The sequence below is a fragment of the Microtus oregoni genome, unplaced genomic scaffold (assembly GCF_018167655.1).
Source record: "Microtus oregoni isolate MIOR12 unplaced genomic scaffold, Mior012 000003F_ref0000135, whole genome shotgun sequence".
Lineage (NCBI taxonomy): Eukaryota > Metazoa > Chordata > Mammalia > Rodentia > Cricetidae > Microtus > Microtus oregoni.
The window spans coordinates 9,313,708-9,339,488 of NW_024543062.1; the positions used below are offsets into that span (position 1 = coordinate 9,313,708).

General features: G+C 51.4%; 1 protein-coding gene and 1 non-coding gene across 2 annotated transcripts in view; both read left to right on the forward strand.

The window, feature by feature from the left end:
* Positions 1-25,781, forward strand: part of Limk1 (LIM domain kinase 1) — a 31,144-nt gene extending 5,363 nt beyond the window's left edge. Inside the window, exons 3-16 of the mRNA XM_041649038.1 lie at positions 8,304-8,442; positions 8,658-8,767; positions 10,411-10,617; positions 11,924-12,029; positions 12,144-12,310; positions 15,009-15,183; positions 15,654-15,740; positions 16,602-16,733; positions 17,835-17,894; positions 18,170-18,235; positions 21,345-21,501; positions 23,844-23,899; positions 24,153-24,310; positions 24,411-25,781. Coding sequence (XP_041504972.1) covers positions 8,304-8,442; positions 8,658-8,767; positions 10,411-10,617; positions 11,924-12,029; positions 12,144-12,310; positions 15,009-15,183; positions 15,654-15,740; positions 16,602-16,733; positions 17,835-17,894; positions 18,170-18,235; positions 21,345-21,501; positions 23,844-23,899; positions 24,153-24,310; positions 24,411-24,573 — 1,783 coding nt within the window. The 3' untranslated portion in view covers positions 24,574-25,781. The remainder of the gene's footprint in view (positions 1-8,303; positions 8,443-8,657; positions 8,768-10,410; positions 10,618-11,923; positions 12,030-12,143; positions 12,311-15,008; positions 15,184-15,653; positions 15,741-16,601; positions 16,734-17,834; positions 17,895-18,169; positions 18,236-21,344; positions 21,502-23,843; positions 23,900-24,152; positions 24,311-24,410) is intronic.
* Positions 15,896-15,969, forward strand: Trnas-uga. Its single transcript has one exon. It is a non-coding gene; the product is annotated as a tRNA-Ser (tRNA).

Here is a 25,781-nt window from a genome sequence, read left to right on the forward strand (position 1 = left end):
AGATGTCCCCCATTGTTCCAGCTTTACATGGATGCTGGGGATCTGAACTCGGGTCCTCATGCTTGCACTGAGCCATCTCTCCAGTCCTCAAGCATTCTTTAGTATTAATCCAGCCTCTACCATAACCATCAAGGGTATATTTGCCTATTCTCATGTGAGAAATAGGGATTCGGCCACAGCAAGTACCTCAGTGAAGGTTGTCACTGCTTGAAGTGGCATCTGACTGTCTCTTACACGTTATGTACCTCTGCAGAGCTGAATGGGCTCTTTTAAGGGTGCTGATGAGCAGCAGGTCTGCACTGGGGAGAGGATAGCTGTTGTCAGCAGAGTTGGGGGGCAGGTTAGTTATGCCTGTTGCTTTAGTAACATTAGAATGGCAATAGGGCCAAAAAGAATCAAGGAATTGTCTTTAGGGGACCCTGTAACTGGCAGGGAAGGAAGGTAGGAGAGAGTCCCAAGGGTAGTCCCTCTGTTGCAGCACCGAAGGGAGGCAAGGATCCCTGGCTTTGGACGGCCCACTCCATACCACCAAGAGAGGGGTGAGACCCAGCTGGGGAATGCGGGGAACAAGCATGTTCAGCTGTCTCTGAAGTGGAGGGACACAAGGGCCTCAAAGTGAGGAAGGGCCCACAGGCAGTGTGACCCACAGCTCCCATATCATAGTCAGAACCCAGATCCATCCTTCCCTACCTCCTCACCTACAGTCAGAGCCTGGATCCCTACCTGCCTATAGTCAGCCTAGATCCTCCTGTCTCTGCTTCCTCTCCTACAGCCAAAGTCCAGATCCTTACCTCCACACCTCCCTGCCTGTCATCTAAACCTGGATCCCTCCTCACCCTTCCATTCATCATCAGAGCCTGGATCCCCATCGCTGCCTCCCCATACCCGGCCCAGGGGTGTATGCTCACTCACCGAAGCTGGGTAAAACTACAGTGTCCTGCCCCCCACAGTTAGGAAAACAGCTATGAGAAAGATCGCAGCTGCTCTGGGTACATGGCTGACAGACAACTAACCTAACTCTTCACAGGACACCCGAGGCTCCATTTCCAATGACACAAACCTCTTAGTGACATTGAAACCTTTGTTCCCTTTGCCATTGATAAAACTGCCATAGCAAGAGGGCTGTGTGACAGGACTGGACAGCCCACTTCTCAGCCACAGGTGGGGGACAGCTTCATGAGTTATCCCACTCCCTGCCTTCCTTGCCTTTCTGCATGCCCTTCTAGGTGGAATCCCCGGGGGCCTCTGAGTCAGCCGCTCTTAAGCACCTGTCCTCCACAGGCCCCTCAGGACAACCTGCAAGTCAAGTGCTGTTACTGAAGCAGTTTAACTGATGAGGAAACAGGCACAGAGGTCACTTACGTGTCCAAGGTCTCCCGTGGGGCTTAACTGAAAAGCCTGCCCTATGTAACCCATGTCCTCAGGACTCCATCCCACCCCTCCCAGACGTGGTCTCCTGCCTTCTAGCAGGAAAGCCAGGGAAGAGACAGAGCAGTGTCAGAGGCCAGAGACGGCCCTCTAAGGAGGTGACAGTTAAGCACAGAGTGGAAGGAAGTGAGGGAGGAACTCAGCATGCCCACAGGCACTGAGGTGGGACGTGATAGCTATGGCTGGGGATCAGCTAGGGCCCTGCAGGACTGACTTACAGTGGGGCTGCCATAGAATCACCCAGCCTTGGGTTTTGTTTTGTCGTCCACTCCCCACCCCCCGCCATGCTGGAGACCAAACCCAGGACCCTGGAGCTTGCTAGGCAATCCCTCTGCTATATCTCCAACCACTAATGTTTATATAAAGGCGGGGGGGGGGGGGGGAGCATCCGGAGTAATCTCTCAGTGATAGATACATTACTGACCTAGCATGCTTGTTCCCCAGAGCTAAGGGGAAATTTACTTCTATCTGTTTATAATAAAACAACACATTTCTTAATTCGGGAGGCAGGGAGGGTTGGACTGAACCCAGGCCTCATGGATACCAGGGAAAAGCCCTATTACTGTGCCATGTCCCAGCCTTCCAGCTGTATCGATGTGTGTCTAGGGCAGCAGTTCTCAACCTGTCCATCGCAGCCCCTTTGGGGGTCACATACCAGATACTTATATTATGATTCATAGCATTAGGAAGGTTGAGAAGCACTGGGCCAGGGGAAGCTGGAGGAACCTGCGGAAGGTTCCCTGGCTGTGCGTCCTCTCTGAGTGCCCCTGACCTGGAGTAAATCCTGGGCTGGTCTACCAGGAAGGCCTTAGATGCTGTGTCAGACGCCTGCTGAGCCAGGACGCGTGTTTTCTGAGGATGCTCTCTGTAGACAGCTCATGGTGTGTGAGCATTAGCCCTGAGGTTTCATCCTTACCCACCGCCACACTTCCTGTTGGCTCTGCCTCCCAGAAGATTAGAGCCAGGCCAGTGGTCCAGGTTTCCGGGGCCCAGCTGCTATTCCTGTATGCCATGCCTGCAGGGTCCTTTTCCCAAAAGCCTTGAGCGCACAATTCCTAGAGATTTTGTAGCCTGGGTAATCTCCCTGGAGGCTGGGTGGGGTAGCCCTGAGCAGGGAATAGTGAATGAGCGGTGTGCTGGTAGTGTAGCCTCAGTGGGGAGAAAGCGCTCAGTCGAGGAACCTCCCTGTAAGGAGGGAAGTTGGTCTCTGTTCCCTTGGGGACAGCACCGGAAGAGGCAGCTGCTCTGGTGCTTTCTGTCCCTAGAGAGACCCAAGCCCTCAGTGCCTTGTCCAGGAAGAGACCAAGGAACACACAGGATTCCCTTCTCCAGATCGAGAGGACTAGGAACAGAGTAGTGCAGTTAGAGCCTAGATCCCTCCCTGCCTCCCTAATTGGTGTCAGCGCCTATATCCTTCTCCCTGTCTGTAGCCAAAGCCCTCCTTCCCACCTTTGCGGGGGGGGGGGGGGGTCACAGCCAAGTCAGTTCCCTCCCTTCCCACCTTCTTTCTTAGAGTCAGAGCCTAGGTCCCCTCTCCCTGCCTCTTTCCTTGGGCTTGTAGACTGAACCACTCCTTTTCACTTCCTCTGCCTGTAGTCCTATCCTAACCTAGGTCACTCCTTTCCCAACTCCCCACGTATAGTCAGAGCCTAGATCCTTCCCTGCCTTCCCCTCTGCCTACGTTCAGAATGGAGACCACTCTTTGCTTACTCCTACCTGATTAGAGCTAGATCTCTCCCTCACGCCCTGCTCCAAAGCCCAAGCAGAAAGCACATTGGCTGCTTCCTGTCACAGGCTGAGAAAGAGTCCTTCCTCACCCACACTGTTGCCTCCTCCCCTGTGGTGTGGCCACACAGGCCCTACCCCCTGCAGCCTCCAATCCTGAGTCCCTGTAGTAGGATGGGGAAGCTCTGGCCAGGCCGCCCATGGGCTCGTACAGGCCTCCAGAGCCTTCTGTAACTGCAGAGGATGCTACCAGCCTTGGCTCTGAGAAGAATCCGCTACCTCCGTGGGGCTAAGTAAGTAGAAAGCCCCTTCCCTACCTGTCCTGGGTCCCTGGCTTAGAGAGGCTGGGGCTGAAGGTGGAGGGAGCTAAAGGACAGGCCCATCTGGGGATGACTGTGAGGCAGAACTGAAACTCTCTGGTCAGGTCTACCGGCTGTGGGGACTCAGGCCATTGCTGAGCTTTTGGGCCATCTGGTACCTTCTCCCAGTGAGCCTGACCTTCCAACTGCTCACTCTTTCACCCTGGTGTCCTGGAATGAGGTGGGAGGAGCCTCATTGCTGTCCCTGTGACACACTTGACCCAGGCTTTCTTGCCACAGAGCCCCATACACCTGTTTTCTCTGCAGGGTTCTCTCCTCATGCCCCAGCCTGGCTCTGCTAGAGAAGACCCGGGACAGTCTAGTTAGGAGTTCTACCTGGCTGGCCATGTGTGCTATCTAATGAGCCTTCCTCTCTTGACATGGAGGGCTCTTTCTGAGATAGAATCTTATATATCCCAAACTGACCTCAAATTGGCCAGGTAGCCCAGAATGACCTCAGACTCCTGATCCTCCTGCCTCCACCTGCCAAGTCCTGGGATTATAGTGGTGCTGGGGATGGAACCGGGCTTTCTGATTACGAAGCAAGCACTCTACCGTTTGACCCACGTGCCCAGCCCATCTCAACATGCATTGTGAGACCCAAGCTGATGGCTCCGCCCGCTGGCGGCTCCTCTTTCTCCCTTCTCCTGCTGCTGTCAAGATGTAGGCTGAGGATTAAGGGGTTGGACAGGTCAGAAGCTCCTTTGTACCTTCTGTTGGCAAAAGTCTTTTGAAGCCTGGGGCCAGCCACTAACACCTTTGTGTGAGCCCACATCCTGAGCCCAAGTAAAGCCTTAACTGCTCTAAACAGAGACAGAAGCCAGCAGAGTAGGACACACCTGTCATCCCAGCACTGGAGAGGTAGAGGCAGAAGGATGGGGAACTCAGGGTCAGGCTAGGGATGTGTCTAGCTTTCATGAATCCTTGGGTTCTATCCCCCAGCATGGACAAACTAAGCTTCAAGGCACTTTCCTGTAATCCCAGCACTGTGTGGTAGAAGTAGGATCAGTTCAAGGTCATCCTCTTCTGTGTAGTGAATTCAAGGCCAGCTTCTGCTGTATGAGACCCTCTGTCAACAGAGAGCAAGGCCACCAGGGAACCATAGCACACAGATGACAGAGAGGTGCCTAAGCAGTACTGAGGGTGCTGGGTGGGATCAGCCCCCTCCTGAAGGTGCATTTACAGAGGCTGTGGTGCTGCTGCTGTGTAGCAGTAAGGGCCGGGAGAGGCTTCAAGGAAGTAGTGACCTAGTAGGGGATATGCTGAGCAGAACTTGTGAGCCAGTCAGGGTCAGATCGCTCCCCGCAGCAGCAGTGGCTGCGGACTGTGATGAATGAGTGGGTGGAGGAGGAGCTGGGGAGTTTCCTTCTAGATGAACTTAAGAGCTTTCTCTCCCAGGGTGGGATGTAACTGGTTCTTAGCCCACACCCACAGGGAGAGCAGGCTTGCAGAGGCCCTGCTTCCTGCAGCGTGACACCAGCGATGGGCGATGGGCAGACCTCTGTGAAACTCCTGTGACCTAGCCGTGGGACAGGAAGCAAGTCACTGATAGTGTAGGACTGGGGACCTTCTAGAAAGGACAGGATCCTTGCTACCTCTTTCCATGGCATCTTCTATTAGGTTTGAAAACCCTAGGAGAGGCGTACTGGGGCCCTACATTCAGAGCCTCCTCCCACTGCCCGGCTCCCAGCGGTACAAAGCCTCTCCCCTATTGGAGTCTGCCTTGGACTGTTGCCAGGGGAGTTGGGCCAGTAAGCATGACATCATGACTCCTGCCCTGCACTCAGCCTCTCCTCCTCTGCTCTCTGACTCCCCCAGGGACACCTCATCAGGCCCCTTTCCTGAGTACATCCCCACCCACTTACAACTAAATTCTGACATTTTGTGTTTCCCCAGCTTGAGCCCCTCCCTGCAGGCCAAACACCCAGACAATGGGAAACAAGCTAGGATCTTCTTAAAGGAACAGTGTCCCACCAGCTGTTGTACAGCTCTCCTCCCTGTCCTGTTCTCAGTTCCAGTTACAGCAGGTCCTAGCACTGGGGAGTGGAGTGAACAGTCTCACCCACATATTCTCTCCTGCACTGGTCCCCAGCACAGCACAGCTCCTCCAGGTCCTGTGTGACCCGTAAGCAGAACCAGCTGCATATGCAGCCCGTTTTCTGCTCAGGTGTACATTCTGGCCCAGGCATATCTAGGCACACAGAACCCTAAGCTCTCCATAGACTCACAGGAGAGTCCCAGTCCCACCAAGATGCTTGGACCAGGAGAAGCCAGGCAAAGACCCCCCCCTCCCTGCCCTTCAGCCCCTACCCCAGCCTCCCTGGTTGTCTCTTAGACTAAGATGGACTGCTGGCTTTGATGACGCTGGGCTTGTTTCCTGAGGAAAGACAGGGACATAGATTTAATGGTAGGTAGTAGCAAGAACTGAGCTGATCTCTGGGCATGCTCATGAAGGCCTAGGGATGCTGAGCTTTGGGGAGAAACAGCATCCTGCATCTTCACTGGCAGGATCCTGTCTCTGCATCCTGAGCCCAATACCTACTTCACACCTCAATGAGACAGGATAGCCAGTGCTCCCCTTAAGGTATTTGGTTGGGTTTTTCATTTTCCTTTTTGTTTTGGGTTGGTATTTTCCCAGTGCCCGACGGTTCTACAGTCTGGTATTGAATGCCCACAGATCCACCTGCCTCTGCCTCCCATGTGCTAAAACAGGAAGGTGCTGACATTCAGTTCTAAAGGGTTATAGACCTCTGCACTCCTACAGGAGAAAGCCAACCGATCCATGTATGAGGCCTGTGGTCTGCTTCATGCCCTCCGTGTTCCCAGCCTCTGTTCCTCTATCCATCTGGCTGGTAACCAAAAACAAGTCACCTTCCTTCTGAGCCATCTTCTTTGCATGAGGAGACAGAGACCTGGGTTAGAAGCTGCTCTTGCATCTGAGGTTAGCAGGCGAGCCAGATCCTCCACTCCATCTAGGCAGAGCTGAAATGGATGGCTGTACAGGCTGTGCGCCGAAAAGCTCTAGAGGGAGCTGGGCGAGGTGACACCTTTAATCCTGGTGCTAAGGAGGGAGAAGCAGGCAGGTAGCTGTGAGTTCAAGGCACTCATGGTCTACATAGAAAGTTGTAGGACGGCTAGGGCTATATAGAGAGACCCTGTCTCCAAAACAAAAAGGGGAAAAGCTGGAGGGATGAAGCAGCTAGACTGCTCAGCTGGTCCCAGTAAAGAGGCTGGTCCCAAGAACCTGATGAACTAGTTCAAGCCCCAGAACTCCTGTAAGAGTCCAGGGGGAGAACTGATTTCTCAGAGTCCTGTGATCGCTACATTTACACTGAGGCTTGTACCCCCACACACACTTAGGATATTTTGTGCAAGTAGGGTCTTACCATGAAACCCTGGCTGTCCTGGGTCAGGCTGTGTAGACCAGGCTGGCCTCAAATTCACCATCTTCCTCTGCCTCCAAGTAGTGAGATCAGAAGTGTGTGTACAACTGTGCCCAGCCATTAATAATCATTTTTTAGAAAGCGATGTGGGGGTGCAGTCCTCTCCCTGTTCTCACAGTCTGAGCTCTGGACTTGCATATAGGCCGCTTGTGTTCATAGATACAGCTTTCTAAAGCTGGAGTTCTTTCTTATTTTTCTTTTACTTTTTAAGTTTTTTTTTTAATTATTAATTAGAGAAAGGGTCTTACTGTGTAGCCCAGCCTGGTCTGGAACTTGTCATGTAGCCCAGACTGGCCTCAAACTCACATTCCTTTCTTTTATTCTTTTTAGTGTTTATTTTATTTTATGTGTATGGGTGTTTTTCTCACATATATGCGTGTGCCTGGTACCCGCAAAGGCCGGAAGAGGATGTCAGATCCCCTGGAATGGACATTACAAATAGTTGTGAGCCACCATCTGAATGCTAGCAATCAAGCTCGATTCCTCTGGAAGAGCATCCAGTGCTCTTAACTACTGAGCCATCCCTCCAGCCCCTCCTTCTTTTACTTTCGAGACAGTATTTCATGTCCCTTTCTGACCTGGATTCACTGTAGAGTATATAACCAACTATGACTTGAACTCCTAACCTTCCTGCCACTGTGTCTTGAGTGCTAGAATGACAGGTAAGTGCCACAATATACTTGGTGGGCTACAATATATTGGGCTACAATATACTTGGTGTGTTTGTTTGTTTGAGACAAGATCTGTGTAGCCCATGCTTACTGCAGCTTGAGATCCCTCCTCAGCCTCCCAGCTGCTGAAATGATAGCCTGCCTATGCGTCCACACCCAGCTACCTTTCTCTTAGTCTTTTTGTTTGTTTGTTTAATTTTTTTTCTTTGGGTTTTCAAGACAGGGTTTCCTTGTGTAGCCCTGGCTGTCCTGGAACTCTGTAGACCAGGCTGGTCTTCAAACTCAGAGATCCGCCTGCCTCTGCCTCCCGAATACTGGGATTAAAGCCATGTGCCATCACTGCCCGGCTATTTTTTTTTTTTTTGAGACAGGACTTTGTGTATGCTAGGCAAGCTGTCCACCAACAGAAGTACATCTCCAGCCCCTAGTTTGTTTCAGTTTTCTAAAAGCAAAAGCCAAAGATAAATACCTATACGTGGGGACTAGAGAGATGGCTTCAGGGTCAAGAATACTTGCTAGTTTTGCAAAGCTCCCAAGTATATATTCTAGCGGGTATCTCGTGTCCTCTGGCCTCCTCAGGCACCACACACACAGGATGACAAGCAGGCATACACCATGAGTAAAGCTGTGCAGAGAGAGTAGATGTGGCCACCTCAGCCCCGCCCCTCTCCACCCAGGTGCTGTGAGTGTAGCATCTCCCTTTCACACCAGTACTATGAGAAGGATGGACAGCTCTTCTGCAAGAAGGACTACTGGGCCCGCTATGGCGAGTCTTGCCATGGGTGCTCTGAACACATCACCAAAGGACTGGTCATGGTGAGCCACCTTCTCCTACTTGCCCCACCTCTTGAGGTGAGCATGCACTCTCTCCCTGCCACCGTCCCCTGTGCATTCTAAGCCCATTTCTTCGCCTGTTCAGATCCTTCAGTCCTCTGTCTGTCTAGGCTGCCCTGCTTCTCCCTTGAATAGAGAATGGTGGTCGGGAAGGAGACTGCAGGTACCACTAAGCTGTGTTGTGTCCCCACCTACAGGTGGCTGGGGAGCTGAAATACCACCCTGAGTGCTTCATCTGCCTCACCTGCGGAACCTTCATCGGCGATGGGGACACCTACACACTGGTGGAGCACTCGAAGCTGTACTGGTGAGTACTGTGGGCCTCTTCAAACCTAGGTGCCTGCACCTGTCATCAAGGCTGCCCTACTCAGGCTTTTATTTCCACATGGGAAAATAGGAGAGGGCAATTGCTGTAGCTCCCTGCTACCTTGTAGACATGGCAAGAATTGTAGTGCCTGTCACCCCAGCTTTTCAGAAGGCTAATGCAAGAGGATTGTAAGTTCTAGGCCAATCGGGCAACTTAGTGAGACCCAGTCTCAAGAAGTAAAAAGAGAATTGAGGGTGCATCTCACTAGTAGAGCCCCTGCCTAGAATCCCCAGTGAGGGGCTGGGGTGTGGCTCAGTGGTAGAGCCCCTGCCTAGAATCCCCCAGTGAGGGGCTGGGGTGTGGCTCAGTGGTAGAGCCCCTGCCTAGAATTACCCCAGTGAAGGCTTCCATGTCATATGTAAGGCTCTAGGTTCAGTTCTCAGTATTATTAAAAAAGAAAGAAAATGACAAAAGCCTGAATGCCCCCAACACCAGCCCCCTTCTCTCTGCCTTTGCAGTATGGTTCTGGCTCTAGCCACAGAGCTGACACAGAGCCTACCAGCTACAGATACCATTACCAGCAGGTCTGTTCCTGCTCCACACACCAGCTGCACACTACCCCCCAGGGCCCTCAAACACTTAGAGCAATTGGCTTCCAATCCAGTGACCCCAAGTTTGGTAATTTGCTAAATGATGCACAGAACTCCAAAGGGTGCTGTGCTTTGGGTCACAGTTGCATTACAAAGGACACAGCCCAGGAGCCACCAAGTGAGGACACCTTCCATCTCTCCCCCAGCCCATCTTACGTTTACTAACCAGGATGCCACACTGAGGTCCAGCATTTCATTGAGGTTTCCTTATAAGTAATCTGGCCACATGATTAAACTCTGTCTCTAGCCTGCTCCTGGGACCCAGGCTGGCTAGAAGCCCCAAGCCTTCAGTCATGGTCTATCTTTGTGGGACCAGCCCTGATCTGACTCATCTCATTTGCATAGACTCGAGCATCCTCCAAGGGGCTCATAAATAACAAAGATCCCCCTGTTCCAAGGACTTAGAGTCTTTCTCCCCAGAGCCAGGACAAAATAACAGGCAAATTCTCTCTTATGAAACACCAACAAGGCTGGATTTGAGAACAACAGGACCTGATCCCAAATGGGTTTTTAATGACTTCCTCCCAAACGAGATGTATCCCCAAGGGCCTCGCCTTATCTTGGCCATCTGACAACATCACAGAATAGACAAGCCAGAATGGGGCCAGCGAGATGGCTCAGTGTGTAAAGGTGCTTGCTGCCAAGCCTAATGACCAAAGTGGTGGAAGGAGAGAGCTGATTCCTCTAAATTGTCCTTTAAACTACCCCCATATATATACACACACAGTTTGGCACACATATACTTGACCAAACACATGCATAAATAAATGTAATTTTGAAACAAATAATTTTTTTTTTTTACCACAATAACTGAGACCCAGATTTGGGAGGGCTGAGACAACTGGTCACCCAGTCCTGCCCTGAGTGCCATCACTTTGCTGGGGGAGGAGTGTGGGAGGAGGGAGAAGCCTGCTGCAGAGAAGCATGACTGACTTCTCCCTGATTCTCTTCTTCCCCTCCTCTTTGCATCCGCACTACCGACGGCCTTCATAGTGGGCGCTGCTACTACCAGACTGTGATAACTCCAGTCATTGAACAGATCCTGCCAGACTCACCCGGCTCCCACCTGCCCCACACAGTCACCCTAGTGTCCATCCCAGCCTCTGCTCATGGCAAGCGAGGCCTGTCCGTCTCCATCGACCCCCCTCATGGCCCACCAGGCTGTGGCACGGAGCATTCGCACACTGTTCGAGTCCAAGGGTGAGTGGGCTGCCACGCTGGATGGGCTCTGCTGTAGCAACCTGGTTGTATTAGTTAGCCTTTTGTTGCTATAACAAAATATTCGACATAAACAACCTAAGTGGGGAAAGATTGATTTTAGCTCACAGTTCCAGAGGGTTCAGTCCATAGTCATTGAGTAAGTTTGTTTCTGGCCTAAAATACCCAGGTACTAGAAGCATGAGGAATTGAGATAAGTCAATTTACAAAAACCAGGGCTGTTAAATAGCTCATCAGGTAAAGATGCTTGCCATCAAGCTTGACAGCTTGAGTTCTATTCCCAGCTCCCACAGGGTGGAGGAAAGAACCAGCTTCTGTAAGCTGTCCTGATTTATACACACACACACACACACACACACACACACACGGCGTGCTCATATGCATAAACACACACAACATACTCATACATATAAACACACACACAAGACATGCTTATACACTTAAACATACACACACGAGACATGCTTATACACTCAAACATACACAAGACATGCTTATACACTTAAACATACACACACAAGACATGCTCATACCATAAACATACACACAAGATATGCTCATACACAAACATACACACACAAGACATGCTTATAGACATAAATATACTTATAAGACATGTTCGTACACGTAAACATACACACACATACAAGATGTGCTCATATACATAAACATATACACACACAAGACATACACATAAACATACACATAAACATACACACTAAAGAAATGAATATAAAAAATAATTTTAAGTCAAACAAATGGCTGTACTTATAATCCTGGAGTTAAGGAGTTGTCCTCTTGGATCTGTGAGCAATTAATGAAACTCATTGGGCCACCCCCCCCCAAAAAAAAAGGAAAGACATGAAAGAAGGGGGACTAATTGCAAAGACTCAGAGGATCAGCAGAAGTGGAGGGAAACAGTGATGGAGGGGAGTGATCAAAATGCATTATACAACACATGAAGGTGTCACAGTGAAGCCCACCATTAAGCATAGTTAATATCTGCTAATAAGAAGATGAGACTGGGGCTGGAGAGATGGCTCAGTGGTTAAGAACACTGGCTGCTCTTACAGAGAACCAATCCCAGCACCCACATGGCGGCTCACAGCCATCTATAACTCCAGGTCCAGAGGATTCTACACCCTTGTGGCCACCTAGATGTGATTTTCACCAAGGTGGAATCATTTCCCTCCCCACCCCATTTCTGGTCATCTTGGCTTTTGGTTTCCTATTGGGACTAAAGGGCACCAGTAGGAGGGAACCAGTCTAACCGCCGGTTTATCCCCAGAGTGGACCCCGGCTGCATGAGCCCAGATGTGAAGAATTCCATCCACGTTGGAGACCGCATCTTGGAAATCAATGGCACGCCCATCCGGAATGTGCCACTGGATGAGGTAGGACCACAGGGATCCAAGGCTGGGGCAGGGTGGAGTGATGGAAGCAGAGCTTTCACACCTGCGCTCCACCGCCACCTCAGAACACTCACCTGGACACTCCCCTGTCCCCAGATCGACTTGCTGATCCAGGAGACCAGCCGTCTGCTCCAGCTGACCCTTGAGCATGACCCCCATGATTCTCTGGGCCACGGGCCAGGGTCGGAACCCAGCCCCCTGGGCTCCCCAGTGCACGCTCCCAGTGGACAGGCAGGCAGCTCTGCCCGGCAGAAACCTGTCTTGTAAGTCAACCTGCTCCTTTGCTTCTGTTCTTAGGCTGTTTCATCTTTTCCGCCCCACCATCATTGTGGTACAGGGATTCGAGAAGATGTGAGGATAAAAAAGAAGAAACAGTGGACAGCGCTCCCACTGGGAGTTAGACTGTCCGAGGCCGACAGTGCCCCCAGCTGGAGTTAGAGACTGTGCAGAGATTGCCCCAGGCTGACAGAGCCCCCAGCTGGAGTTAGAGACTGTGCAGAGACTGCCCTAGGCTGACAGCGCCCCCAGCTGGGAGTTAGAGACTGCCCCAGGCAGACAGCGCCCCCTGCTGGGAGTTAGACTGTCCGAGGCCCACAGTGCCCCCAGCTGGAGTTAGAGACTGTGCAGAGACTGCTCTAGGCTGACAGCGCCCCCAGCTGGGAGTTAGAGACTGTGCAGAGACTGCCCCAGGCTGACAGCGCCCCCAGCTGGGAGTTAGAGACAGTCCCAGGCAGACAGTGTCCCCCTCCAGCTGGGCGCTAGAGACTGCCCCAGGCAGACAGCGCCCCCTGCTGGGAGTTAGAGACAGTCCCAGGCAGACAGCGCCCCCTCTCCTCTGGGAGTTAGAGACTGTCCCAGGCAGACCCATATCTTTTTTTTTCACTTTAATTATTTTGCATTGATTTATTCATTAACTTTGTGGGGGGAGGGGTGCACCGAGATGGGGGGTGAGAATGCCACAGCACCTGTGTAGAGGTCAGAGGGCATCTTATAGAAGTCAGTTCTCTGCCCCTGCCTTGTGTTCAGGGAATCAAACTCAGGTTGTCAAGCTTGATGTGGCTTGTATCCACATCGTTTCCTGTATCCACTGAACCATCATGCAGGCCTTCTCTCTAAATTTAAAGTGCTTAAAAGGCAAGGCAGTTTTTGGCACTACTTTTCAGTAGGCAGATTAACAGAGCAGGCAGGAATCAGTGAGGAGCAAGCGTAGATAAAACATATTTTAAGACTGGGCTATAGGTCAGTAGTCAGAATGCTCACCTAGCATACACAGAGCTAAACCAGGCATGGTGGCACATCCCTGTAATCCCAGCTCTCAGGAGGTAAAAACAGGAAGATCAGAAGTTCAAGGTCACCCTTGGCTTCCTAGTGAGTTGGAGGCCAGCCTAGATTACATGAGACCCTATTTATTAAAAATAAATTAGAAAAAAAAGCATTTTATCACTTTGATGTGCCAATTCTTAAATTTAAAAAAAAATAGTTGCATTAATACAAATAGAATTAGGCCAGGCGGTGGTGGCACATGACTTTAGCCCCAGTGCTTGGGAGGCAGAGGCAGGCGCATCTCTGAGTTCCAGGACAGCCTGGTCTACACAGTGAGACTGTGTCTTGTGGGGAAATAAGAATGTGTGCATTCACTTTGGGTCACTCACTTCTACCATTTCTAAAGGATCTGATGTCCTTTCCTGGCCTCCACAAGTGTGGTGCTCACATACACAAATCTACACATAGATAAAATTGCATAGGATAATTAAACATAATAAATCTAAAAAATAGTAAGGTTGGGACTGGAGAGATGGCTCAGAGGTTAAGGCACTGGCTTTTCCAGAGGTCCTGAGTTCAATTCCCAGCAACCACATGGTGGCTCACAGCCATCTCTAATGAGATCTGGTGCCCTCTTCTGGTGTGCAGGCATACATGGAGGCAGAATGTTGATACATAATAAATCTTTAAAATAAATAAGTAGTAAGGTGGACAGTGAGTAAGGAAAATACCTATCATCAATATATGGCCTCCACATGTCATACACAAATATGCATGCACACTCACGTGAAGGCATACATACAACACACAAACTGCAGTGTTTTACTATGGTTTTTAGTTTATGTGTTTGATTCCTACGTAGCCCAGGCTGGCTTTGAACTTGTGATCTTCCTACCTCCACCTCTGAAGTACTGGCAATTGCAAGTATGTTTGACCATAGCCAGCTGGTTTTTAGCTTCTTCATTTAGTGCCTTAATGAGGAAGGCTCATTCAAAGCTTTGGAGAAAATAGGATGCAGACTAGCATCTTAACTTCATGGAGCAGCTAGTGATTGGCTTGGGGTAATGGGAGTGTTGGTGATAGGGCATTGGCTATGCCAGGAGACTTTGGACCTTTTTCCATGCCTTGAGGTCTCCTCTGAAGGGTTGTTGCCAAACAATGGTGTGTTTCATAAAGACTACTGTGGTCCAAGATAAGGACAGAATTTGATGTGGGATGTCCAGGTCAGAGTTGGCTAATGGTCTCCAGCAGTGATCCGGGCAGCAGGTGCCATGAGTCCTCTATCCTTGAACCTGAAGAGGCAGGAAGAGAGGGACACAGAAAAGGAATCAGAGGCAGCCTGCTACTTATCCCACTTATGCTGAGTCCTCCCCAGGACTCTTGGAGAAGCCTTTTAAGGGGCAGCCCTCTTTCTAAGAGGATGTACTGTCGAAGGCGTGTACTCCTTCATCTCTGTTTGTCTAGAGCTCAGGCCATAGGAGGGGATACCTGTGTACATGCAGTGTAATGGGCATCCCAGGCAGGGATGAGACCGGGCCACCAAGCAGAGGAGGCCATGGTAGGCTGTACCACCTACTCCCAGGATGGGGGGTGTGAGCATCGACTGGTTCATATGGTACTTATTGCGAGGAGTCAAGGGCAGTGTCTGAGCTGGGTGCCACCTCCCCATGGCACTGGGACCCCGTGTGCCTTTCCCAGGAGGAGCTGCAGTATTGACACGTCCCCGAGTGCCAGCTCACCAGCCTCCCAGCGCAAGGACCTGGGTCGCTCCGAATCCCTCCGAGTGGTCTGCCGACCACATCGCATCTTCCGGCCATCTGACCTCATCCATGGGGAGGTGTTGGGCAAGGGCTGTTTCGGCCAGGCCATCAAGGTATGCAAATGGAGAGGGTCAGGCTGGGTGACACCTGACCACCTCTTCCCTCACACTGCCCCCCTGGGAATCCAACACATCTAGATTCTGTGCTCTCTGCGCAGTGTTACTCCCTCCTATTCCTGGATTTCCCTGAGCTAAGAGGAGGGAGGGGGTTTAAATGCATAGACTCAGAACTTTGTCTCACGTAACTCAACCTGGTCTTAAACTCACTAAGTGACTGAGGATGGCCTTGAACTCCTCTTCCACCCCCAAGTACTGGGGTCACACATGCTAGTGATGCTAAATTATCATATCAGGACAAGGTCTCTCTTAAGTTTCCCATACTAACCTCAAATTCACTAGATATCCCAGACTGGCCTTGGACATGAGATCCTCCTGCCTCAGCCTCCCAGGTGGCTGGGGTTATAGGCATGTGTCACTATGTCCCACTTGGTCTTGATTTTTGTGCTTTCATATCCCCAACATAGGTCACACACCGAGAAACAGGCGAGGTGATGGTGATGAAGGAACTTATCCGGTTTGATGAGGAGACCCAGAGGACATTCCTCAAGGAGGTCAGTGGAGAGGGACTGCCACTCCCCTCCCCAGTGAGAAGGGATGGCAGAGGGTTCCTGGAGGATGAGTCACACACACACCTGTTGAAAGACATGAGAGGGTTCAGGCCCCACTGGGGACAGGGCAGCTTGAGCAAAGACATCGCTCCATGAGTTGTGGGTGTAGCTCAGGTGGTAGAGTGCTTGCCTTGAAAACATGAGGTCCTGGGTTCAATCCCCAGCACCACATCTACCAGGCATGAACTACACATCTGTAATCCCAGCACTTGGGAGATGGTGGCAAGAAGATCAGAGTTGAACGTACTCCTTGGCTACATAGAGAATTCAGTCTGGGCTATGCAAGACGTTGACTCAAAACAGACAATGTCAAAAGTCAGAACAGCCATGTGCTGGGAATGCAGGTTGGTGGATGCTTGCTTACCATGCGTGAAGCCCTGGCTTCTAATGCAAAAATTGACCTTGGTGGTACAAGCCTGTCAGCCCAACACAGGAGATGATGGTGTGAGCATCAGGAGTTCAGGGACCTTCACGGCTACAAAGCTAGTTCAAGACCAGTTTGAGCTATGAGAGACACTCTTAAAAAACAGAAGACAGCTGAACTGTGGTAGCGCACACCTTTAATCTGGGAAGCAGAGGCAGGAGGGCAGGAGAATCCCTGTGAGTTCAAGACCAGTCTGGTCTGCAGATCTAGTTCCAAGACAGCCAAGGCTACACAGAGAAACCCTGTCTCAAAACCACCCTCATAAAAAAGAAGACATAGTGGCTTACCAGATGAGAAGAGACTGAGTGTGTGCCCTGCTGTGTAGGTGGGATAGAGCAAGGGGAAGGAGATCCAGGCTCAGCCTGTGTGTCCCCTTCCAGGTGAAGGTCATGCGGTGCTTGGAGCACCCTAATGTGCTCAAGTTCATTGGTGTGCTGTACAAGGACAAGCGGCTGAACTTCATCACAGAGTACATCAAGGGCGGCACCCTGCGGGGCATCATCAAAAGCATGGTGAGCAGGACTGGGGCCTGGGGATGTGGCTTAGTTGGTGGAATGCTGTCCTAGAATGCATGAGGCTTCGGGTTCCATCCCCAGCACTGCATAAACCCGGTGTAATCGCACCCTCCTTTATCCCAGCACTAGGGAAACAGACAGGTGGCCAGAGTTCAAGGCCAGTCTGGTCTACATAGCAAGTTCCGTGCCATCCTTTCTAAATACACATAAACACCAAAACCAAAACAGGAGTTGAAGGATGAGGAGGTCAGGATTGCACTATCCCCTTGCAGGGCCGTGACCCCCAATAACCTAAGAACTCTCCATTAGCTCTGCCTCTGAAAAGTGACATCACTTCCTACTAGTTCCATGCTGGGGACTGAGCCTTGAATACATGGGTCTCGGGGGGACACTCCAGATCCTAACCATGGCAGAACCAGAGCCCCATTCTCCCCAGCAGCTGGTGCTGGGAGTGCAGGTGGCTTGTTGGACCTTCAGCTTTGACTCTGAACATTGGTTCAGCTTGGTTTTCAAACTTGAAATGGGGACTGGGGAAATGGCTCAGTGGGCAAGGTGCTTGCTTCCCAAACAAGAGGACCTAAGTTCCACTCCAAAGACACATGTAAAATCCCAGCATGGTGGTATACACTGTAAGCCCATCACTAGAGGTAGGCTCTCTGGGGATCACTGCCCAGGCAGCCTATGCAGATCCATGAGCTCTGCCTTCAGTGAGATGCCTGTAAGGCCTATAACCCTAGCCCCGAGGCTATTGCAGGAAAATGTAAGTTCAAGGCCAGCCTGGGCTACATAGGACGTCCTGTCTCAAAAAGCTGAACAAGGGCCTATGAGATAGCTCAGCAGATAAAGGTGCTGTCCCCAGTCTAATGACATGAGTGGGATCCCTGAGACCCAAATGGTGGAAGGAGAGAATAGAGTCCCCCAGGTTGTCCTCTGACAGACAAGCAAAGAGGACGATGCCTTGGAGCCATGCATGCACAGCACTTGGAAGATGATTAGTAGGCAGCTGTGGGTACAGAGCCTTGGGAGCCTGCAGACTCTACCACACTTGTGCCTGTGGCTCCCCTGGGCTCCCTCCCAGCCATTCTTTCCTGTCCCCAGGACAGCCAGTACCCATGGAGTCAGAGGGTCAGCTTTGCCAAGGACATTGCGTCAGGGATGGTAAGTGACCAACCACTCACTCAAGTGGCCCAGTCTGCTATGAGGAATGTGCGAGCAGAACCCATGGGGAAGCTCTGAGGTGGCAGCAGTGATGTAGGTGACTACCTACAATCCCCTAGTGGAGCACAGGGTACAGCTCAGCAGCACAGCAGAGGTCTAGAGTCCATCGGCTGCTGGGACTGCGGTGGGAGGCAGGGAACTCGCAGAGGGTCAGGGCTGAGCTGGGGAGTCTGTTGGCCAAACATTTGCTGACAACCTTGTTCCCGTTCCCTCAGGCCTACCTCCACTCTATGAACATCATTCACCGAGACCTCAACTCCCACAACTGTCTGGTCCGTGAGGTGAGCAGTGCTGGGCAACTGGGTGAGCTGGAGAAAGAAGGAGCCTGAGCCGCTCCTCTGAGGGCTTCACGAAGATGGAGGTTAGGTGAACAGCACAAGAACAAGAGGCAGGCAGACCTGAGTTGCAGTCCTGGCTCTGCCATTTCTAATATGGCACTGGCCCTCAGACCTACCAGCAGTGCAAGGTTTCAACAGATCAGTAAAGGGAAGACTGATTTTGAAATGTAAAGCCCCAGCTTTCCCTGCAGCATTTATAGAAGCCACCTATAGTAGATGTAGCACAGGCTACCCAGGCAGCACCAACAGCTTCGGGAAGAGGAGGCTTGGCAGGGGCATTTCAGCAGAGGCAAAAGATAGAGGCAGTCAACCCCAGATTATACATTGGTGTCTAAAGGGTTCCCAGGTATTATACAGAACATAGAGGATCGGGCCAAACTGGAGAGCAGGTGCCTAAAGTCCTAATCCTGTAATAAAATAACCACAATCAGCATGTGAACTGAGGAAGGCTAAGATAGGATGTTCAAGTTCTGTGTGAGCTACAGAGCCATGTCAGGGACAGCCTGGAAAACTTAGCAAGACCCTGTCTCAAGTTTAAAAGTGGAAAAACAAAATCCTGGAAGTACAGGTGGATAAAGCATACACCTGGAATCCGCCAGTGAGGGGCTGGGGTGTGGCTCAGTGGTAGAGCGCCTGCCTAGAATCCCCCAGTGAGGGGCTGGGGTGTGGCTCAGCAATAGAGCACTTGCCTAGCATGTGCAAGGACCTGGGTTCAACTTCCAATACCACACATGCACAAAAAGAACATTCCCAAAGGCCTTCTAACCAGTCAATACAGAGCTATGATCCAAACAAAACTAGGACTGATTCCGGTGTTTTAGGTTCAAGGATTCTCTAGGCCCTTTCAGCCTGCCCAGGACCCTGCCAGAGAACAATATGAATTGCTGGGACTGTCCAGCAAGATAGAAAACTCCAGATTGTGGGACACTCTGAGGGTCAACCTCAAACCCTGGGCATTGGTGCCATGAAAGTGAGCTGGACAAGTCCTTATGGGTCCTGCTTAGTCTTGCTATCTAAATTGTTGGTGACCTACATCCAGTTTATAGCCTCAGGGTCAACTACTCCATGTGAACAGTAGGAAACAGTCTAGAAAGGGAGAGAAGGCAGGACACAGAGGACCAGGCTTACCCCAAAGGAAGGCCCCTCAGCTGTTCATCTAGTGGCACAGGACAGTCACCAGAAAGCTTCAAGGACAGCAGGTGGGAAGGGACTGAGCACACATTCCACACCCACTCTGATGTGACCTTGGGTGAATAGTGTCTGCTGGGACTCCATCACCTATGGTAAGATGCTAGTTGGTAGATTGGTCAAGGGATTTTGATTTTCTTAGTTCTAGAGATAGAATCTAGGACGTTGAGCCCCTCAATGGGGGGGGGGCTATTCTAAGCAAGGACTCTACTACTGAGCTATCCTCTATTCCTTTACTGGAGGATTCTATGCAGGCTCTCTACCTCTGAGCCACACCCAGACCCTCACTGGGGGATTCTAGGCAGGGGCTCTACCTCTGAGCCACACACCAGCCCCTCACTGGGGGATTCTAGGGAGCTGCTCTACCACTGAACCACACCCCAGCCCCTCACTGGGGGATTCTAGGCAAGGGCTCTACCTCTGAGCCACACCCCAGCCCTCACTAGAGAATTCTAGGCAGGTGCTCTACCTCTGAACCACACCCAGCCCCTCACTGGGGGATTCTAGGGAGGTGCTCTACCACTGAACCACACCCCAGCCCCTCACTAGAGAATTCTAGGCAGGTGCTCTACCTCTGAACCACACCCAGCCCCTCACTGGGGGATTCTAGGCAGGTGCTCTACCACTGAACCACACCCCACCCCTCACTGGGGGATTCTAGGCAGCTGCTCTACCACTGAACCACACCCCAGCCCCTCACTAGAGAATTCTAGGCAGGTGCTCTACCTCTGAACCACATCCAGCCCCTCACTGGGAGATTCTAGGCAGGTGCTCTACCTCTGAGCCACACCCAGCCCCTCACTGGGGGATTCTAGGGAGGTGCTCTACCTCTGAGCCACACCCCAGCCCCTCACTGGGGGATTCTAGGCAGGGGCTCTACCTCTGAGCCATACCCCAGCCCTCACTAGAGAATTCTAGGCAGGTGCTCTACCTCTGAACCACACCCAGCCCCTCACTAGAGAACTCTAGGCAGGTGCTCTACCTCTGAACCACACCCAGCCCCTCACGGGGGGATTCTAGGCAGGTGCTCTACCACTGAACCACACCCCAGCCCCTCACTGGGGGATTCTAGGCAGCTGCTCTACCACTGAACCACACCCCAGCCCCTCACTAGAGAATTCTAGGCAGGTGCTCTACCTCTGAACCACATCCAGCCCCTCACTGGGAGATTCTAGGCAGGCGCTCTACCTCTGAGCCACACCCAGCCCCTCACTGGGGGATTCTAGGGAGATGCTCTACCTCTGAGCCACACCCCAGCCCCTCACTGGGGGATTCTAGGCAGGGGCTCTACCTCTGAGCCATACCCCAGCCCTCACTAGAGAATTCTAGGCAGGTGCTCTACCTCTGAACCACACCCCAGCCCCTCACTAGAGAATTCTAGGCAGGTGCTCTACCACTGAGTCACACCCCAGCCTCTCACTGGGGGATTCTAGGCAGGTGCTCTACCTCTGAACCACACTCCAGCCCCTCACTGGGGGATTCTAGGGAGGTGCTCTACCTCTGAACCACACCCAGCCCCTCACTGGGGGATTCTAGGCAGGGGCTCTACCTCTGAACCACACCCCAGCCCCTCACTGGGGGATTCTAGGCAGGTGCTCTACCTCTGAACCACACCCCAGCCCCTCATTGGAGGATTCTAGACAGGGGCTCTAATTGAACCCCACTTCTCATTCTTCACTGGAAACTAAAAATTTCAGGTAGCTCTCTTTGCCAAGAGCTGAGAGTATTGGGACAGAGGGAGGTCCCTTCCTCACACAGGTCCCTGGGTGTCTGGGGTGTATTCTTTTGTCATATCTGGGATGACAGGGAAAGGGTCCCAGGTAGAAGCAGACAGTGTGAGGACCAGGTCTTATAAAATTTCCAGAACAAGAACGTGGTGGTGGCCGACTTTGGGCTGGCTCGACTCATGGTGGATGAGAAGACTCAGTCTGAAGACTTGCGCAGCCTCAAGAAGCCAGACCGCAAGAAGCGTTACACAGTGGTGGGCAATCCCTACTGGATGGCACCAGAGATGATCAATGGTGAGTGTTTGCTCTAGGAGTCCCAGGAGGAGGGGCAGCAGCTACCCCACACCCTGGCTCCTCCACCCCTTGACCTTCCCTGGGTTCCATACTTCCTTCTATTGCTTCCCTCTGACTGGACCTTGGCCACCTCCCTCCAGCCCCCACCTCATCTTTCCTCATCTCCCTCTTTTGTTTAGTTTTGGGTGGGTTTTGGTTTGGTTTTCACAGTGTCTGGCTCAAATTGTCAGGTGTTCCATCTAGCAGGCCTTTTTCTTTCTTTTTTTTATTTTTTTGAGGCAAGGTCTCACTCTGTAGCCATGATTATCCTGGAATTCATACACCATAACACCTGACCTTTTTTTTTTTTTTTTTGAAAGACCGAGTCTCCTTTAACACAGATTAGCCTCAAACCTACTTTGTATCCAAGGATGACCTTGCACTCCTAATCCTCCTGCCTCTTCCTCCAGGGTTGGGATTACAGGAATGAGCCACCGTGTTCAGTTTGTGGGGTGCTGGGTAGAATCCAGGGCCTCGTATATGTTAGATAAGCACTCTGCCCAAAGGGCTGGGATTTTAAGTGAGCACTGTATGCTTGTCTGACTTTCCCTTCTTTCTGTTTGTTGTTATTTTGGGTTTTAGTACTGGGGTTGTTGTTGGGTTGTCGTTTTGTTTTGTATTGTATTGGTTTTTTTAAAATATTTTTATGGTTTATTTAACTTTATTTTATGTGCATTGGTGTGAAAGTGTCAGATCTCCTGCAACTGGATCTTCAGACAGTTGTGAGCTGCCATGTGGGTGCTGGGAATTGAACCCGGGTCCCTTGGAAGAGCAGTCAGTGCTCTTAACCACTGAGCCATCTCTCCAGCCTGTATTGTATTGTTTTGAGACAGGCCCCGTCTATTATGTAACCCTGGCTGATCTAGAACTCACAATGTAGACCAGACTGGCCTTGAAATCACAGAGGTCGACCTGCCTTTGCCTCCTGATTGCTTGAATTAAAGGTGTGCGCCACCATTCCCCTCCAGGCTTTGTCATTTTGTTGTTTTTTTTTTAAGGTGTTTGTGGGGTTGGTGGTGGGGCTCAGGTGATAGAGTGCTTGTCTAGCATGCAAGAGGCCCTGGGTTCCATCCCCAGCACCGCATAAGCCAGGTGTGGTGGTGCATATCTATAATCCTAGCACCTGAGTGATGGAAGCAGAAGGATTGCTGTGAGTTCAAGGCCATTTTGGGCTGCATAGTGAGTTTCAGGCTAGCCTGGGCTAGAGTGAGGGCCTATCTCAAAACCCCAAGAAAACTGGCATATGTTGGTGAACATCTTTGATCCACTTGGGAGGCAAAAGCAGGTGGATCTCTGAGTTTAAACCCAACCTTCTTGATCTTGGAGAGTTTCAGGCCATCGAGGGCTACGTAGTGAGAAGACCCTGTCTAAAAATAAAGTGCTGGGCAGTGGTGGTGCACGTCATTAATCCCAGCACTTGGGAGGCAAAGGCCTATGGATCTTTGTGGGTTCAAGACCAGCGTGGCCTACAGATTGAGCTCCAGGACAGCTAAGGATGGCTATACAAAGAAACCCTGTCTCTAAAAACAAAATAAAATAAAACATGAAAACAAACCAAACAGGCTGTGGTGGCTCAGTGGTTAAGAGCACTGGATGCTGTGCAGAGGACCCAGGTTCAGTTGCCAGCACCTGAATGGCAACTACCAACCGTCTGTGACTCCGCGTGTGGTACACATACACACATGTAGGCAAAACATTTATACACATAAAAATAAATCTAAAAAAAGAAAAAAGAAAAGCAAACAGGTGTTTGAAATAGTATTTAGGCCCCAGGTAGAACCAGCAATGTCTTGTCCCAAGACGCTAACTTCCACACACCCTTAAACACCTCTTTCCCTAATTTCTTTCTCAATGCCTCTGATGCTAAGCCCATGCTCTGCAACCCACTCCACTCCAAGACCCTTTCCCCAGTGAAGTAACATCCATATCTTTATATATGACCAAATGGCAGCCAGGCAGAGTTAAAACTGCTTCACCACTCCAAGATCTCAGCATTATATCAGACCCTGTAGAGCTAGGGGTGCCCTTGGTTTTCTTTTGGTTTGGGTTTGATTTTTGTTTTGTTTTGAGACAGGGTCTCCTACATAGCTCAGGTTGGCCTCAGACCATGTACCACCATGCCCTGTTTATGCCTTGTCTAGAGATGGAACCCAGGGCTTCATGCATGCCACTAAAGCAGTCTGCCAATTGAGCCACATCTCTGGCGCCTTGGTACTCTTAGAACTCAGTAGAGTGTGGTTTTCCTGCCTGTCTATTACCATTTCTTGTCCTACATCCCTTGCTGACACTTGGTCTCTGTTCAGGCCATAGGTATGACGAGAAGGTGGACGTGTTTTCCTTTGGCATTGTCCTATGTGAGGTAGGTCACGTGAGTAGCCATGGTTTCCAGACCCCACTGTTCCTCTCCACTCTTCAATCCTCCCACCCTCCAGCTAGATGTCCACAGGGGCCTCTGACCCAGGGAATATGGGTCCCCAAAGCCAGAGCATGGCAACAGTGGGGTATGGTGTGTCACTGACCATTCCTAGTGAACTGTCCTTAGAGCATTTGACAGGCTCCCAGAATCTCCAGGCTCAGGGACCCCCGTTAACCAGGGCCTTTGTGCTGGACAGATTATTGGGCGTGTGAATGCAGACCCCGATTATCTGCCTCGGACTATGGACTTTGGCCTCAATGTGCGGGGTTTCTTGGACCGCTACTGTCCACCAAATTGTCCCCCAAGTTTCTTCCCCATCACTGTGCGCTGCTGTGACCTGGATCCTGAGAAAAGGTGAGTATTGGAGGGGTAGATACTCAGCCTTAAGCACCTTGGGGTGGGTGTGTCTTCAGGAGAGTCTACTCACCAGCCACTGGTCTCACCTGTCACCCAGGCCCTCTTTTGTTAAGCTGGAACAATGGCTGGAAACGCTTCGCATGCACTTGGCTGGTCACCTGCCACTGGGCCCACAGCTGGAACAACTGGAGCGGGGCTTCTGGGAGACCTACCGGAGGGGCGAGAGCTCACTGCCTGCCCACCCTGAGGTTCCTGACTGAGCCCTGTTGGCCCTGCCATTCTCATCCCCACCTCTGGAGAATACACCCTCACCAGATTCCTCAGCAGGAGGTGGCCCAGACATTGGAGCTCTCAGCCAGGGTAGTGGTGCCCAGACCCATACCCCTGACCCAGGCCCTGATTTGCCTTCTCCCCTCATGCAGGGTGCCCCCTAGCCTCTCTCTGCCTCTGGCCCCCAAATCACCAGGCTGCACTCACATGGTCACATTGCCCTGCCTTACCTCCCTTTCTGTGGGGGCCACGCCCTCACTTGTCTTTGCATGAGCTGGCCAGGGACGCTGGACCCATTCCATGCATTGCCTGCAGCCATCCACACACTGCACCTGCCGGCAGCTCTTCCCCAGCTTGGCTGGGCTAGAAGACAAGCTTTAGAAGTGAGCCCCTGTGATGGCTGGACACAGAGAGTCTTTCTTTGCCAAGAGAGAGGCTATGTTCCTAGGGACCCAACAGGGAGTCCAGAATCCCCCTGGGGGAGTCTAGATAGAAGCAGGTATCGACAATAATCTAAGCCCCAAAGCAAGGAGAGGTCCAATCCCACGTGCCCACTAGCCAGGCAGTGGCCCTTGCTCTTACTTGGGGTTCATCTCATTTCTTGATTAAAGCCACTTTAGTGAAAAGCAGGTACCCAGTCCTCAGGATGAGCAGGGATCCCTAGAGGGAGAAGGGCAGCTGATGCCTGGGATCCGGCTGACAGGGAGGTCCCAGCCCACACAGCAGAGGGGCAGAGGGGATGAGGCAGCCGTCCACCAGCACCCCAGCCCCCAGGATCATCTCAGCACCCTTCTTGGGCCTCTCCCCTCTGGCTGGAGCAGCCCCGTGTCCTCCTTGGGTGCCTCTGCCCTCTGAGTTCTTTCTGTGTGATCTATTTTTTAAGAAGAGTTGGTATTATTTTTTCATAACGGCTGTAGGAGCCGCTGCCGGGGGCTTGGGGGGGATTGTTCTGGTTTTTGTTCTGTTTTGTTTAGGTGGGTGGGGGAGGGAGGGCCATTTCCTCACTTTGCTTCAGTTGAACATCTAGGATGTATTAAAACTGTGAAGCTTTCTCAGTGCACTTTGAACATGGAAGAGAGTCTGAGCAGACCCTGGTGGAACCAAGACAGAAGGAGGCAAGACATACTTGCCTCTGCCCAGTGACCGTGACAGGAATGAACCATAACTCAGAACAATAAAATCAATTCTGTGCTCCCCA